We start from the raw sequence: 15,192 nt of genomic DNA on the forward strand, positions 1-15,192 counted from the left end.
AAGTGTTGACTGTTGTTTATTGGTTAGACAGAATCTTCATTGTATGTATGGATCATGGGTAGGTACCTGAGGATTGGCAGACTGCATATTTAATGCGAGTTTATAAAGGCAAGGAGGACAGAGGCATTTGTTCAAACTACAAAGGTATAAGTTTAGTGAGTGCATGTGGTAAGTTATATGGGAAAGTGGGGAGAAACAGTATGGTTTCATGGGTGTTAGAGGATGTGTGCATTAGGTGTTTGATTTGAAGAATATCTGTGAGAAATACTCAGAGAAACAGAGGAGTCTGTTTGTGGTATGTGGTATATATATGGATCTGGAGAGAACATATGATAGGATTGATTGAGATGCCTTGTGGAAGGTCTTACATTATATTGTGTGGGAGTAAAGATACTAGAAGCAATCATAATATTTTATCAAGAATCTAAGGTGTTTGCACAAGTAGAAAGAGAGGAGAATGAGCAGTTCCAGGTGAAGGTTGGTCTGTAGCAGGGGAATGTGATGTCACCATGGCTGTTTGATTTTTTTATGGATGACATAGTGAGGGAAGTAAATGCAAGAGTCTCGGAGAGAAGGATGAGTATGCATTTTGTAGGGGGTGAGATTCAAGAGAGAATCTGCAGAGGTTGGTGACTGAGTTGTGGAGAGTGTGATAAGAAGGGAGTTAAGAGTACTTGTGAATAAAAGTAAGATTATTAGGTTTAGTAATGCAGAGTGACGGGTTAGTTATGTGAATTTGAATAGGGAAATTTTGAAGATGTGAAGTGTTTCAGGTAATTGGGAGCAGACATGGCAGTGGATGTGTAAGTGAGTCATACATAGGTTTGTTGAGGGGGAGGAGCGAAGGATCTGTGAGCATTGAGAAATATGTGGAAAGAGAGGTTATTATTATAAAGGGTGAAAATAGTTATGTTTGAAAGTATACTAGTCCCAGCTATGTTGAATGGATGCAAGGCATGGGCTGTTGATGAGGATGGATGTGTTGGAAATGATATGCTTGAGGACAATATGTGGTGTGAGGTGGTTTGATCAAGTAATGATAAAGGGAGAGATAGAAGTTTGGTAATAAAAGAGTGTAGTTGAGAGAGCTGAAGAGGATGTGCTGACAACAAATGGTTTGGACACATAGAGAGAAGGAGTGTAAAGGTTACTTTAGAAAGTACTTAGCTACCCCTGCTTGGATATCCACCCTGTCAGATGTGAAATTAGAGAAGCTGGGAATCACACAAAAAGATAACTTACAACAATCACTGGCTGCCTAGAAATTACAAACATACAACACAAGATAACAGAAAGATAATTCCAGCAGTGCCTCACCTCAATATGCTCAGGACTCATTTTAGAACAGCTCTGGATCCCTCCCAATAAACCCACTTATTAACAAACACCAACCCCTAACATCCTCCAACACTACAGCATTATGTACCGACATGTCCCACTTAACCCAACAAAGATACCATTGACGAAATACATGCAGACTATTATGGCCCTACAGGCATCAAGCAGGTATCCTTCTGACCAGCTCTCAAATGATGCTCCCCCACATATACTTCCATATGAAACTGCATTCCCCAGACATGTTAAAGATACATTTTCTCATCCATGTTTTGGACACCGCCCACTTTTCAACATAAAAACATTAATTCGACATATCCGAGACGCACCTTTTGCACTTAAGACGCTGAACACTTGAATGTTAATTGTCCTGTGTTTACTCCACAAAGACATACACACAGCATCACTGCTCTTTTTGAACTGCAAACCTGCCCGTTAGATGTGGCAGGGTTCCTAAGCGCTAAGGGAGTGCCATAGAAATGGGATCTTGGGGAGGGAAGGTAAAGGTAAAGGTATAGCACACCACATATGCAATATGACAATGAAACTATCTTAGTAATAATTCATTCGTGTAGAATTTCTTGTTTCACGTATAGTATTTTACTTCAGCTTGCAGATATGTTAAACTGGCATGTGAAGTGAACCGGTCACTTGATGCCTTGATCTAGAATTGACATATGTTGCTAAGTGTCATCTGTAAAATCCTCCCATGCCTTTGGCTTTTTGAATTATAGTGTTCAATTTTTTGATATCCAATGCTATTTAGTTCATTATAATAATGAGTGTTGGTGAACTTCGAATTCCTGTAATTTTTATGATTTTTTAACACAAACTGTAGAATAAGATTTTTATGTATTTCCCCTTAATATTTCTAAAGTAGCTTTACATCGTGAGTTACCAACTTGCACAGTGTTATTACATTTTACTTTTCCCAGATAGTTGATCCTGTAATTAGCTGGAATTAGATACCAACTAAAATGCACATTATATCTACAAATCACATTCCACACAAAGCATGGGTTATTGTAGACAGTTTTTTATTACTATAGTTTTTGATACTTATTTCATATGTTGCCAAGTTGACTATTTAGTTTAACAGCATCTTGCTTAATTTTACCAGTTAATTTGTAGTACATGCATGAATTTGCAAATTTAACATGCACATTTGCCAATATTGGTATAAAGATAGTTGGTTTTGTAACAGTGCTCGGTAATTAGTGTTGTATTAATATCAACTTGTGTACTAATAATTTATTTTAGTAGAGTTGGCATAGATACAGAACATAAACACTCAACTGTGCCCTATTGTCAAGTGGATGTGGACTTGAAATTATAGTTCATATATTTAATGTTGGGGATTATTTATTTGCTTATGTATCAAGCTTTTTTTTTCTTTTGTGTGTATGTGTGTGTGTTAGATGACTTCTTGTTTGTGCTTATGCTTAATGACATTACCTTGTCTCATAATAGAGGTATTACTTATAGCTTTGCTGATTTTTATCATGGGAAGGATCTCCAACATTCATGATTTTAGGGCAGATTTGATGTGAAAGGGGTGACCTGTAAGGATATAGGTGATATTAGGCTGTCTGAAATGGAGGAGAGACTGATATTTAACCAGCTTACCTCACTGGTCACCATTTAAATTGATGCAGCTTTACTGACCTGGTTACACAATAATTTCAGCTTTGTGCACGAATAACGACTTTCGGTGTGACGATGGTACTTGCCTCCCACTGGAAGATAGGTGCAATGGGCTGCCGGAATGCATAGACCAATCGGATGAGGCCAACTGTAGTATGTACAATATCCCTCCCCATCTATTTTACATCCCTTTCATTTCTGAGTGGCCTGTGTTATCCACCATAGTATAGCCCACTTATTCATGCTATAGTACTACAGGTACACCACCGAATTTCCGGCAACTGATGGTTCAGCACCTCCTTTAGTCAGGACAAAATTACATGTTGGAACTTGAAATTACCTCGGCCACCAGACTAGTTAACTGGGCGGCCAGAGATGGTGTTGTGTGTAGGGCACACTTATTTACATTCTTTACATTGCTCTTGTTGGTGGTGATACTGCAATTCTGTGAGATTTTTTAGCTTATTTTGCTTAAATCTAATCCTAGCTATGGCTTCTAAGACATATGAGAGTGTCAGTCGTGTCAAACGTAAACACCAGTCCATATCAATCCAAGATAAAATAGAACTGTTGAAAAAAATGGACCATGGTGTTTCATTTTGTAAGTTGTGTGACATCTACAGTATTGATTCATCAACTGTTTATGATATAAAGAAGCAAAGGGAGAGAATATTGAAATTCTATGCAGACAGCGATTCCAAGAAGCAAATGACGATTAGAAAAACTATGAAAGATGGTAAGAGTACTGAGCATGATCGAGTGATAATGCAATGGTTTTGACTGCATAGTAGTGATGCAGTGGACTTGTCAGGTAGCATGATAATGGACCGGGCTAAATTGTTCCATAAAGAACTTAAATTACAACATTAGTGTGACTGTAGTGAAGGATGGCTTCAAAGATTCAAGAAGCATCATGGAATTTCCATGAATAAAGTGTGCAAGAAAAGTGGTCTGCAAACTATGGAGCTGCCAAGTATGTGGACGACTTTGTGAAACTCATAGCTGACGAGCACCTCACTCCTGTGCAGGTGTATAATGCAGACAAAACTGTGTTATTCTGATGATGACACTTAGGAAAACACTAACAACAGAAGACAAAGCCCCCATAGGATTCAAACAATTTAAGGACTGACTTACCATCTTAGGGTGCTCAAATGCAGCAGATATGCACAGATATAAACCGCTGGTGATAGGAAAAAGTAAATGTCCCAGGGCCTTGAAGGGTGTTAAAATTTACCCAGTAACATACCATGCAAATAAAAATGGCTGGAATACAACCAAGCTTCTCTTAAAGAAATTGATAAATTTGCATTTAATGTTTTGTTTAATCTTGTTTAATTGATACCTGTAATCTTGTTTCACTAATGTACTACTGTACATTTATTTGTTTGATTTACATTTAATATTTGTTTGATTTAAATTTCTAGCAGTCCATGGTATACTTTAGACACATGGGAGATGTATGATAAGTGGGTTAGAGGTGTGTTGATGAATTATTATTACGTGACCACAGTTGGTCCAGCAAAATGGTTAATCTGGCAAGGCTTTGGAACCAAGAGTGCCAGAAAATCAGTGGTGTACCTGTACTGAATTGTTACCATCTTGATTTTGATTTGGTAATCTCCTGTTTTGTCATGAGGTTGTAATGCCCATGAAACAGTGTAATGTTAAGAGTATTTTGACTGGATGATATTGTTTTACTTATTGATTTATCAGTATAGATTATATCTGTGCATTTGAGTTGGGATAAATTAATCTTATATTGAAAAGCTTTTATTCTGCCTCTATTTGGTAGGCATCAATATCTCTCTTCTTTTTTTCATGTTCTCCATTAGCATATGATTCATGAAAATTTCCAAAACATTTATTTTCCAAATTTTCCAAAATTATTCCCATCATTAAACAGCAATACAGTAGCAAATAGATCATTTAGACAGCTGTGTTAATGTTGCCTTGGAATACATTTTCTTTTCAAACCTTTTCTTCTGATGTACTTGACCAAAAGACTTTTTAAAGTGCTCTTCCTTGCATTTGTATCTTCAAGCACTAAGCCCCAGCCATAATACTTGAAACATTTGCTTCATCATTATAGATGTTTGTTGGACTCTCTGGTAAATGCAGCAGTTACCCCTTCACTTCCTGCAAGCACATGAGTGTTAGCATCCTGAATTTTACAATTAATCACACACACACACACACACACACACACACACACACACACACACACACACACCCTTGGGAGTCGTCAGAGTCCCACCTTAGGAGGACTTTCTTAGACAAAAGGGAAGCGGGATGGATTGTTTGAATATGAACTACCAGTAAGTACTTGACTTTCTGTTCATGGGAGAATGGAAAGGAACAAAGTGTGCATGTCAGAGAAACCTTCTCAAAATGGATGAAATTTACTACAGTGTCCTGTTGTGGGACCATAACTCTTCTTGATTTATGTGAGACTTTTTTGAAGGTATGGACTCCTACCTGCATATGTTTGCAGATTATACAAAGGTCATGATGGAAGTAAAAAGTAAGGAGGATTGCATCAATATACAAGGGGACCTAAACATCTCCAAAGTTGGTCTGATATGTGATTGATGAAATTCAATACGAGCAAAATGAAAGTATTGAGGTTGTGAAAGAAGGCCTTGATATGATTATAATTTAGCAGGAAATAAACTTCAGGATTCTGTGTGGGATATGGACTTGAGAGTTGACATCTTCCCAAACCTGTTGCCAGAGTTTCACCAGAGGAGAACAGTTAATGAGACCAACTGTCTGCTAGCAGATAGAATATCATTTAAGTTCATGGATTAGGAATTATTCAGTAAGCTGTTTACATCATACATACCAGCCAAAACTAGAATATGCTTCTTGAATGTGGTCACTCCATATAAAGAAGCACAAAGAAAAGGTCCAGAGGTGGGTAAAGAAGAGATAAGAGAGCTAAGTTACTGGAAAGGATAGTGGCTTTAATTTTGCCCATCTTGGAAGAGAGAAGATTTAGAGGTAACCTGATCAAAATCCGAAAGTTTGTAGAACAGATTTGTGACATGGGGATAGAGTAGACAGAAGACAAAATGAAATAAAGCAAAATTACCTTAGAAAAGATGTAAAGAAGTACTTTTATAGTATGAGTCATGGGTGAGTGCAGTGGAATGACAGTGAGGACATGGTTAATGCAGGCAGTGTACGAAAATTCAAAATGTTAACTCTCAAATTCATCCTTTAATATACACTCCCAGACTTTGACACCAGCTTTGCAGCTTTTCATTCAGTTCTGTCACTAAGACTTTGTCATCTGCAAACAACAACTGTTTCACCTCCCATGTGCCCACACCATCCATACATATTTTACACTCACTCTCTGTCTCCAAGACGCTTGCCTTTACCTCCTTCTCTACCTCATCCATCCAGAGATTAAAGAGCCATGGTGACATCACACTGATGCAGACTTACCTTCACCTGGAACCATTCACCATCCTGCCTTCTTATGCCTCACAAGCCTTACTCTCATGGAAGAAAATCAAGTAGCTTTCTTGCCCTACCATAATTCGTAGCACCTTCCAGAAGGCATCTCTCTCAACCACATCATACACAGCTATTTTTTCATACTTTCTGCATAGCAAGATAGTGCCAGGAATAGACAAAGAAGCTGCCTCACTTGCTCACATCCACTCTGTAGCCATCATACATAATGCAGTCAGAGCCCCCTTATCTGCATACAAAACACAGACTTTTCTGTGGTTCCCACTGCAGACTTTATATGTCCTGATTCAGCCCAGTGACAGCTCCTTGTATACATCACCCCATATCGCACTTCTCATCTCATGCATGTTCATGCCCCAAGCAGTCAAAGCATGTCAGTAAATCCTTCCATCTCCTCAGTTCCCCCTTCGTTTTGTTTCCTCAGCTTCCAACATGTATAGTTTGTCTCTCCTCATTCATCCCTAGCATATGTCTATATCATTTCAGCATTCCCTCTTTGGCTTCGTCATACATACATTATTTTTCTTACCTCCCCTCTCTCATACCTTGTCATTTCTTATTTGATCAGCCCTCACAGCACAAATTGCTCTCAAATATTCAATTTCCAATGCATCCATTACTTTGAGTACTTTCTGATCTAATCTCTGTGCCACACATCCATAGAACACCAGCAGGAATAACGTACCATCAGACATACCCATCTTTGCCCTCCAAGACAGTGACTGACTTTCCACATGCTCCTCAATGCACCCAGGACCTCAGCCCCTTCACTTACCCTTTGTCTTACCTTGCACTTCATAGTTCAATATGCTGTTATATCCAATCTTAGGTATCTTAAGACACTGCATTTCCTCTAGGTTCTTTCCATTCAAAGTCAATTTCAACCAACCTGTCTCTTAATGCTCATAAACCATACTTTTATTTGCATTAACTATCAACTTGCCCATCTCACACACTATCCCAAACTCAGAAGCCATCTTTTGCAGGTTCTCCCTTAAATGTACCACTATCCATGTCATCAGCAAACAACAACTGCCTCACCTCCCAGGCCCCCAATATTCTACAGATCTGCCTATCCCTTTAAGACCCTGGCATTCACTTCCATGATCACCCAATCCATGAACTGGTTAAACATCCATGTCTGCATCACACATCACTGCTGCAGACCCAGCTTTTCTTGGAATGGTTGACCCTCCTTTCCTCCTGTTTATACACACGTCATAATGTTTTGATAAAAACTCTTCAGTGCTTCAAATAGCTTCCACCACAAAGCATCTCTGTCCACCCTGTCATATGCTTTCTCCAAAACCATGAATGCCACATACCAATTCTTCTGTTTCTCTAAAGTATTTCTTTCATAAATTCCTCAAATTAAGCACCTGATTGCACATCCTCTGTCACTCCTGAAACCACAGTACTCCTCTCAGTCTGAAACTCTCTGTGTACCACCATTCTCTCAGGCACTCTTCTCCCATGTATTTTACATAGTATACTCAACAAACTTATACCTCTGAAATTCTTTCTAATCAGTGAACAACAGTGCCACCCCCTTTCTTGAGAAATTCAGCTGCAATGCCAACCATTCCATCCACTTTGTCACACTTCCTCTTACACAAGGCAGTCACCAATTACTTTTTCACCAAACCTCTTGCCTTTATTTTCCCTTTTCTCATATCTGCATGAACCATACACCTCACATCTCCAACAAACTCATGTCAAATTGTTCAGCAGTCTTCAAAAATCGAATTCCATCTCCTCTTCCTCTTTAATGCCTTTTACCACATCCTCATCTGCTCCTGTCACTGGTGCTTCCTTTTGTTCTGTTGCTTTCCTCACGACACTCACCTTCTTAAATATTTCATTTCTCTTAAAGTTTACCAATAATCTTTCACCCCATCTTTCATTATACTCTTTCAGCCCCTTCATCTTCCTCTTGATCTCCTGCCATCTATTTGACTTGCATTCCTTCCTTTCAGGTAACTCCTGTATGCCTCTTTTCTCTTTTACAAGAATCCTGACTGCCTTACTATGCCACTCAGTTCCCTTTATCTCATGCCCACATCCCACCTTCCACATACCACACTTTTCTCACACATGTAAACTCACTTTTCTTAAATATTATCCATTCTGCACAGGCTTCATGATTTTATTTGCTTCAACCTTTTTCCAGTTTTTTAATCTTACGTGGTATCTTCTCAAACAGTTATCTTTTCCAAACTCGCTCATTTCTGTCATCCTCTTTCCACCCTTGTCATTTTCTCTTTTATCTAAGCCTTTGCAAATTTTCACCCTTGCCTCCAACAAGAAGTGATCAGACATCCCACCAGGTGCCCCTCTCAGCATATTTTCATCCAGAAATCACCTTTTAATGTATACCTGTGAATTAGTACATAATTCAGTAATGCCTGCTCACCATTAACCCAACTTACCCATGTACACTTTTGTATATCCCTTTCCTTTAAACCTAGTATTCCTAATCATCATTCCTTTTTCATTGCACAACTCTGTAAGCTGTTCATCATTTTTTGTTCACCCTGGGTATCTCATGACTCCAGGTTATACCCTCAACTGCCATATCATGCAGTCTTGCTTTCAAATGCCATATTACTAATCCCTTACATCATGATTGATGATACACTCTCTCAGCTCCTCCCAAAACACACTCCCCTCTTCCTCACTTGGCTTGCTAGCACACTTACTTAAGATTATATTTTAAGTGAAGTGTCACCTTTAGCAAGTATTGTATCATCAGAGAACTTCTCACTTGAAAGGAGTTCATCCTAGTCCTGCTTTTGAGTATAACATAACATGTCCTTGAAGCTGCAGGATTGTCATGAATGGGTGGTTGGGGGTAGGGTGCTGGTGGTATAGCCTCAGCAATTCTTTTTGAAAGGGGTTCAAGGCATGTATAATCTTTGTTAGGCTGACTTTCTTAACTTCACACACTTTCCACAACTCCTTCAGCATAAGTGCCACCCTCTCCTTTATTTTGCCTTCACACAAACCTCAGACTTTACCCCAAGGACATTCCCAGACCATTCTTCCCCACACCCCTTCTCATCCTGGTTACATTCATGCACATTTACTTTCCCCAGACTGGGCCTTCAAGAAGGATGAGCACTCTTTGCTTGACTCGTGTTTCAAATTTTAGAAACTGAAATACAGGAAAGGTAGTGTTTCCAGCCCCTCCTCCAACCCCTTTTATTTCCCTTCATTATTATTTTTGTTTACTTATATCATTGGGTGCAGAAAAGCTATCAAAACTTCTATTTTTCGTTATGAATTATGATTGAATCATTTGTTGTGAAGGAAAACACATGAATTACCAGATTGGCCGGTACTAAGTAAGGCTCACATGGTGCAACAGTGTGTTCTGCAGTTGTCAGTGGATGCCTCACAACTACCCATCTGGGTAAGATACAGGTTACTGAGACCTCCTGGCAAGCCCAATGATTCATCCTCTGTTATGGTTGCCATCTGTGGCCAGTCAAGAGAGTGCACAGAATTCAACTTATGGCAGAAAGCTTGTACCTTGATTGAGGTCTATAGCATCCTACTGTACTCACCTTCATCGAGGACTATAAATCAGAAGGGTTAAGGAAATACAGATCTTGGTTTTAGATTAATCAAAAACATAGAAAAAAGTCCTATGGTTCTCAGAAGTCCTATATGATATTGGTGTATCACAGTATGATATAGATGCAGTCTTAAACTCATTCAAGATTTACCATACATTGATCGAGCATCTATGTTGTCCAGCATTTCAAGTTTGTCTAAAATTATTGTGCTTAAACGTGGTATCACCTGGCTGAGTCACTGGTCCCAGTGAGGAACTTTTCCTATTGTAGATCTATTTATCAACCATCATTATATAGACATTCTTAAAGATATGGGCACAATGCACATAAGTCTTCATGAAATGGTCAGTGCATGAGCTACCACATGAACTGAAAGTTTATCAGAGCATGTGATGTCTTGGTGGTTTGTGGCTATTGGACAAAGCATTGCACAGGGATGTAGAGAGTGCTGCGTGGTATTTTCATACTATTCATACTCTTTTTCATACTTGATCGCTGTTTCCCTTGTTAACAGGGTAGTGCCAGGAACAGACGGAGAAAGGCCACATCTGGTCTGGTATACTTTGTAGATACTTGTCCAATGCACTCATGAACTTCTCTTAACCATGCATCCCATGCTGTTTTTGATGGTAGATAGCAGAGTGCTTAAGAGTCTTGGGCCTTGGATGATTAAGTTGTCCTTTCTGTTTGTGCATATGGCTCGTTTGAATTTCAAAAATAGTATTTTACAAAGTTTTCCATGCCAGTTTACCAATAGGAAGTTGATTCCAAATATAAGTTGGGAACCATATCTATTAGGATTTTCCTGTTGTAGATAATGATATACCACTCCCGTCTGAACTCCTTGGAGTATAACCTCGGTGATTTTAGGCGTTCCCTGTAATTTAGTTTCTTTATCACATTAGTATGGGCTGTAAAATGTCTGTGGACACTTTCTAAATCTGCAATTTTGCCTGCTTTGTAGTGTACTGTTAGAGCACAACAATATTCAATTCATGAAAGAATTAGCGCTTTGAATGATATAATTGTTGGTTTTTCATCTTGTGTCTTGAAGGGCCATTAGATCCACTCTACCATCCTTCTGTATGAGGCAACCAGTTTTATGTTGTGATTGCTGCAGGTTAGATCATTAGACGTTATAACTCTCAGGTCTTTCACTGTATGCATCTGGTTTATGGTAGTGTCTGTGACTTTCCAGTATTCTGTGTTTTTTTTATTCATTCATTTTCCCCATTCCAGAGGGGTTGAAATTTATCTCCTTTGAAAAGCGTGTTGTTCTTGGTTACCCAGTTGAAGACTTTGCTTTTGTTTCTTATGTATATATATATATATATATATATATATATATATATATATATATATATATATATATATATATATATATATGTATATATATTTTTTTCTTTTTCTTTTAAACTATTCGCCATTTCCCACGTTAGCGAGGTAGCATTAAGAACAGAGGACTGGGCCTTTTTTGGAATATCCTCACCTGGCCCCCCTCTGTTCCTTCTTTTGGAAAATTAAAAAAAAAACGAGAGGGGAGGATTTCCAGCCCCCCGCTCCCTCCCCTTTTAGTCGCCTTCTACGACACGCAGGGAATACGTGGGAAGTATTCTTAATCCGCTATCCCCAGGGATATATATATATATATATATATATATATATATATATATATATATATATATATATATATATATATATATATATGTATATATATATCAGAATCTTTTTCTCTCCATCTTTCCACCTCCAATTTGGTCTCCCATTTATCCTTGTTCCCTCCACCTCTGACACATATATTCTCTTTGTCAATCTTTCCTCACTCATTCTCTCCATGTGACCAAACCATTTCAAAACACCCTCTTCTGCTCTCTCAACCGCACTCTTTTTATTACCACACATCTCTCTCACCCTTTCATTACTTACTCGATCACACCACATATTGTCCTTAAACATCTTATTTACAGCACATTCACCCTCCTGCGCACAACTCTATCCATAGCCCATGCCTCGCAATCATATAACATTGTTGGAACCACTATTCCTTCAAACATACCCATTTTTGCTTTCCAAGATAACGTTTTCGAATTCCACACATTTTTCAACATTCTCAGAACTTTTGCCCCCTTCTCCACCCATTTTTCAACATCTCAGAACTTTTGCCCTGTTCTCCACCCTATGATTCCCTTCTGCTTCCATGGCTCCATCTATATATATATTTTTTTTTTTTTTTTTCATACTATTCGCCATTTCCCGCATTAGTGAGGTAGCGTTAAGAACAGAGGACTGGGCCTTTGAGGGAATATCCTCATATGGCCCCCTTCTCTGTTCCTTCTTTTGGAAAATTTAAAAAAAAATGAGAGGGGAGGATTTCCAGCCCCCCGCTCCCTTCCCTTTTAGTCGCCTTCTACGACATGCAGGGAATACGTGGGAAGTATTCTTTCTCCCCTATATATATTTATCTATTTATCCACTTTGCCCCGTCGCTGTCTCCGGCGTTTGCGAGGTAGCGCAAGGAAACAGACGAAAGAAATGGCCCAACCCACCCCCATACACATGCCTTGATTCAACCCACTGACAGCACGTCAACCCCGGTATACCACATCGCTCCAATTCACTCTATTCCTTGCCCTCCTTTCACCCTCCTGCATGTTCAGGCCCCGATCATACAAAATCTTTTTCACTCCATCTTTCCACCTCCAATTTGGTCTCCCTCTTCTCCTCGTTCCCTCCACCTCCGACACATATATCCTCTTGGTCAATCTTTCCTCACTCATTCTCTCCATGTGACCAAACCATTTCAAAACACCCTCTTCTGCTCTCTCAACCACGCTCTTTTTATTTCCACACATCTCTCTTACCCTTACGTTACTTACTCGATCAAACCACCTCACACCACACATTGTCCTCAAACATCTCATTTCCAGCACATCCATCCTCCTGCGCACAACTCTATCCATAGTCCACGCCTCGCAACCATACAACATTGTTGGAACCACTATTCCTTCAAACATACCCATTTTTGCTTTCCCAGATAATGTTCTCGACTTCCACACATTCTTCAAGGCTCCCAGAATTTTCGCCCCCTCCCCCACCCTATGATCCACTTCCGCTTCCATGGTTCCATCCGCTGCCAGATCCACTCCCAGATATCTAAAACACTTCACTTCCTCCAGTTTTTCTCCATTCAAACTCACCTCCCAGTTGAATTGACCCACAACCCTACTGTACCTAATAACCTTGCTCTTATTCACATTTACTCTTAACTTTCTTCTTTCACACACTTTACCAAACTCAGTCACCAGCTTCTGCAGTTTTTCACATGAATCAGCCACCAGCGCTGTATCATCAGCGAACAACAACTGACTCACTTCCCAAGCTCTCTCATCCCCAACAGACTTCATACTTGCCCCTCTTTCCAAAACTCTTGCATTCACCTCCCTAACAACCCCATCCATAAACAAATTAAACAACCATGGAGACATCACACACCCCTGCCGCAAACCTACATTCACTGAGAACCAATCACTTTCCTCTCTTCCTACACGTACACATGCCTTACATCCTCGATAAAAACTTTTCACTGCTTCTAACAACTTGCCTCCCACACCATATATTCTTAATACCTTCCACAGAGCATCTCTATCAACTCTATCATATGCCTTCTCCAGATCCAGATATATATATATATATATATATATATATATATATATATATATATATATATATATATATATATATATATATATATATATATATATTATCCCTGGGAATAGGGGATTAAGAGTACTTCCCACGTATTCCCTGCGTGTCGTAGAAGGCGACTAAAAGGGGAGGGAGCGGGGGGCTGGAAATCCTCCCCTCTCGGTTTTTTTTAATTTGCCAAAAGAAGGAACAGAGAATTGGGCCAGGTGAGGGTATTCCCTCAAAGGCCCAGTCCTCTGTTCTTAACGCTACCTCGCTAATGCGGGAAATGGCGAATAGTTTGAAAGAAAGAAAAGAAAATATATATATATATTATCCCTGGGGATAGGGGAGAAAGAATACTTCCCACGTTTTCCCTGCATGTCATAGAAGGCAACTAAAAGGGGAGGGAGCGGATGGCTGAAAATCTTCCCCTCATTTTTTTTTTTCTTTAATTTTCCAAAAGAAGGAACAGAGAAGGGGGCCAGGTAAGGATATTCCCTCTAAGGCCCAGTCCTCTGTTCTTAATGCTACCTCGCTAATGTAGGAAATGGCGAATAGTATGAAAGAAAGAAAGAAATATATTTTTTTTTCATACTATTCGCCATTTCCCGCGTTAGCAAGGTAGCGTTAAGAACAGAGGACTGGACCTTTGAGGGAACATCCTCACCTGGCCCCCTTGTCTGTTCCTGCTTTTGGAAAATTAAAAAAAAACTGAGAGGGGAGGATTTCCAGCCCCCCGCTCCCTTCCCTTTAATCGCCTTCTACGACACGCCATATATATATATGGCATTTTGAGAATGGAAGAATTTGGAAGTCTTCAACTTGTGTGTTTATTGCTTGTTTATTGTAATGGTGGAAATTGCCTCTAGGAACAAGAGATGGCATGGGTCTTGTTCTCTGTCGATGATCTTGGTGTTCTCGTCCAGGTCTTGTCATGTCAGGCGGGAGTTATGTAGAGTGGCATAATGGTTCTTGATGGCTACATTCTGTAGGTGACAGGTGAGGCACCTTGATAGTCTAGTCCGTGTCATTTCAGTGCATGAGTGAGGTCCATTCTCCTCACTTTTGCAATTGTGCTGTAAATGACATGCTTGATCACAGTGGGTCTGTAATGAAGCAGAAGGTGGGCTGTTTTCATTGCTTTGTAGTACATATACTACAAGAGAGGAACAGAGGAAATAAAACAGGAATTCTTTTTCCTTTAAGGCTTAGTTATCTGTTCTGAATGCAACCTCTCACATAAGAATATGCATAATTTGGAGGTAGTATTGCCTCTTTTCTGATGAGGGATACAGAATTAGTTGATTGATAGTTTTAGAATAGGAAGGATAATCTTTAAACTCTGATATGTAAAGATGATTAATAGGTTGCAGTTTCATGCACATTCATATTTATCTGAAGTCCAATGGCTTCATCTATTCTCAATCCATTTTACTTTATTTAAGAGAGGCTGTTTTCATTTTAG

General features: G+C 39.3%; 1 protein-coding gene across 2 annotated transcripts in view; it reads left to right on the forward strand.

Annotated features, from left to right (window-relative positions):
• Positions 1–15,192, forward strand: part of LOC139748046 (uncharacterized) — a 538,085-nt gene that overhangs the window by 364,113 nt on the left and 158,780 nt on the right. Inside the window, exon 28 of one of the 2 annotated variants that reach the window (XM_071660616.1) lies at positions 3,022–3,132. The exons of the other annotated variant lie outside the window; for it this stretch is intronic. Coding sequence (XP_071516717.1) covers positions 3,022–3,132 — 111 coding nt within the window. The remainder of the gene's footprint in view (positions 1–3,021; positions 3,133–15,192) is intronic. 2 annotated transcript variants of the gene reach the window in all.

The sequence above is a fragment of the Panulirus ornatus genome, chromosome 72 (assembly GCF_036320965.1).
Source record: "Panulirus ornatus isolate Po-2019 chromosome 72, ASM3632096v1, whole genome shotgun sequence".
In the NCBI taxonomy this organism is placed as follows: Eukaryota; Metazoa; Arthropoda; class Malacostraca; order Decapoda; family Palinuridae; genus Panulirus; species Panulirus ornatus.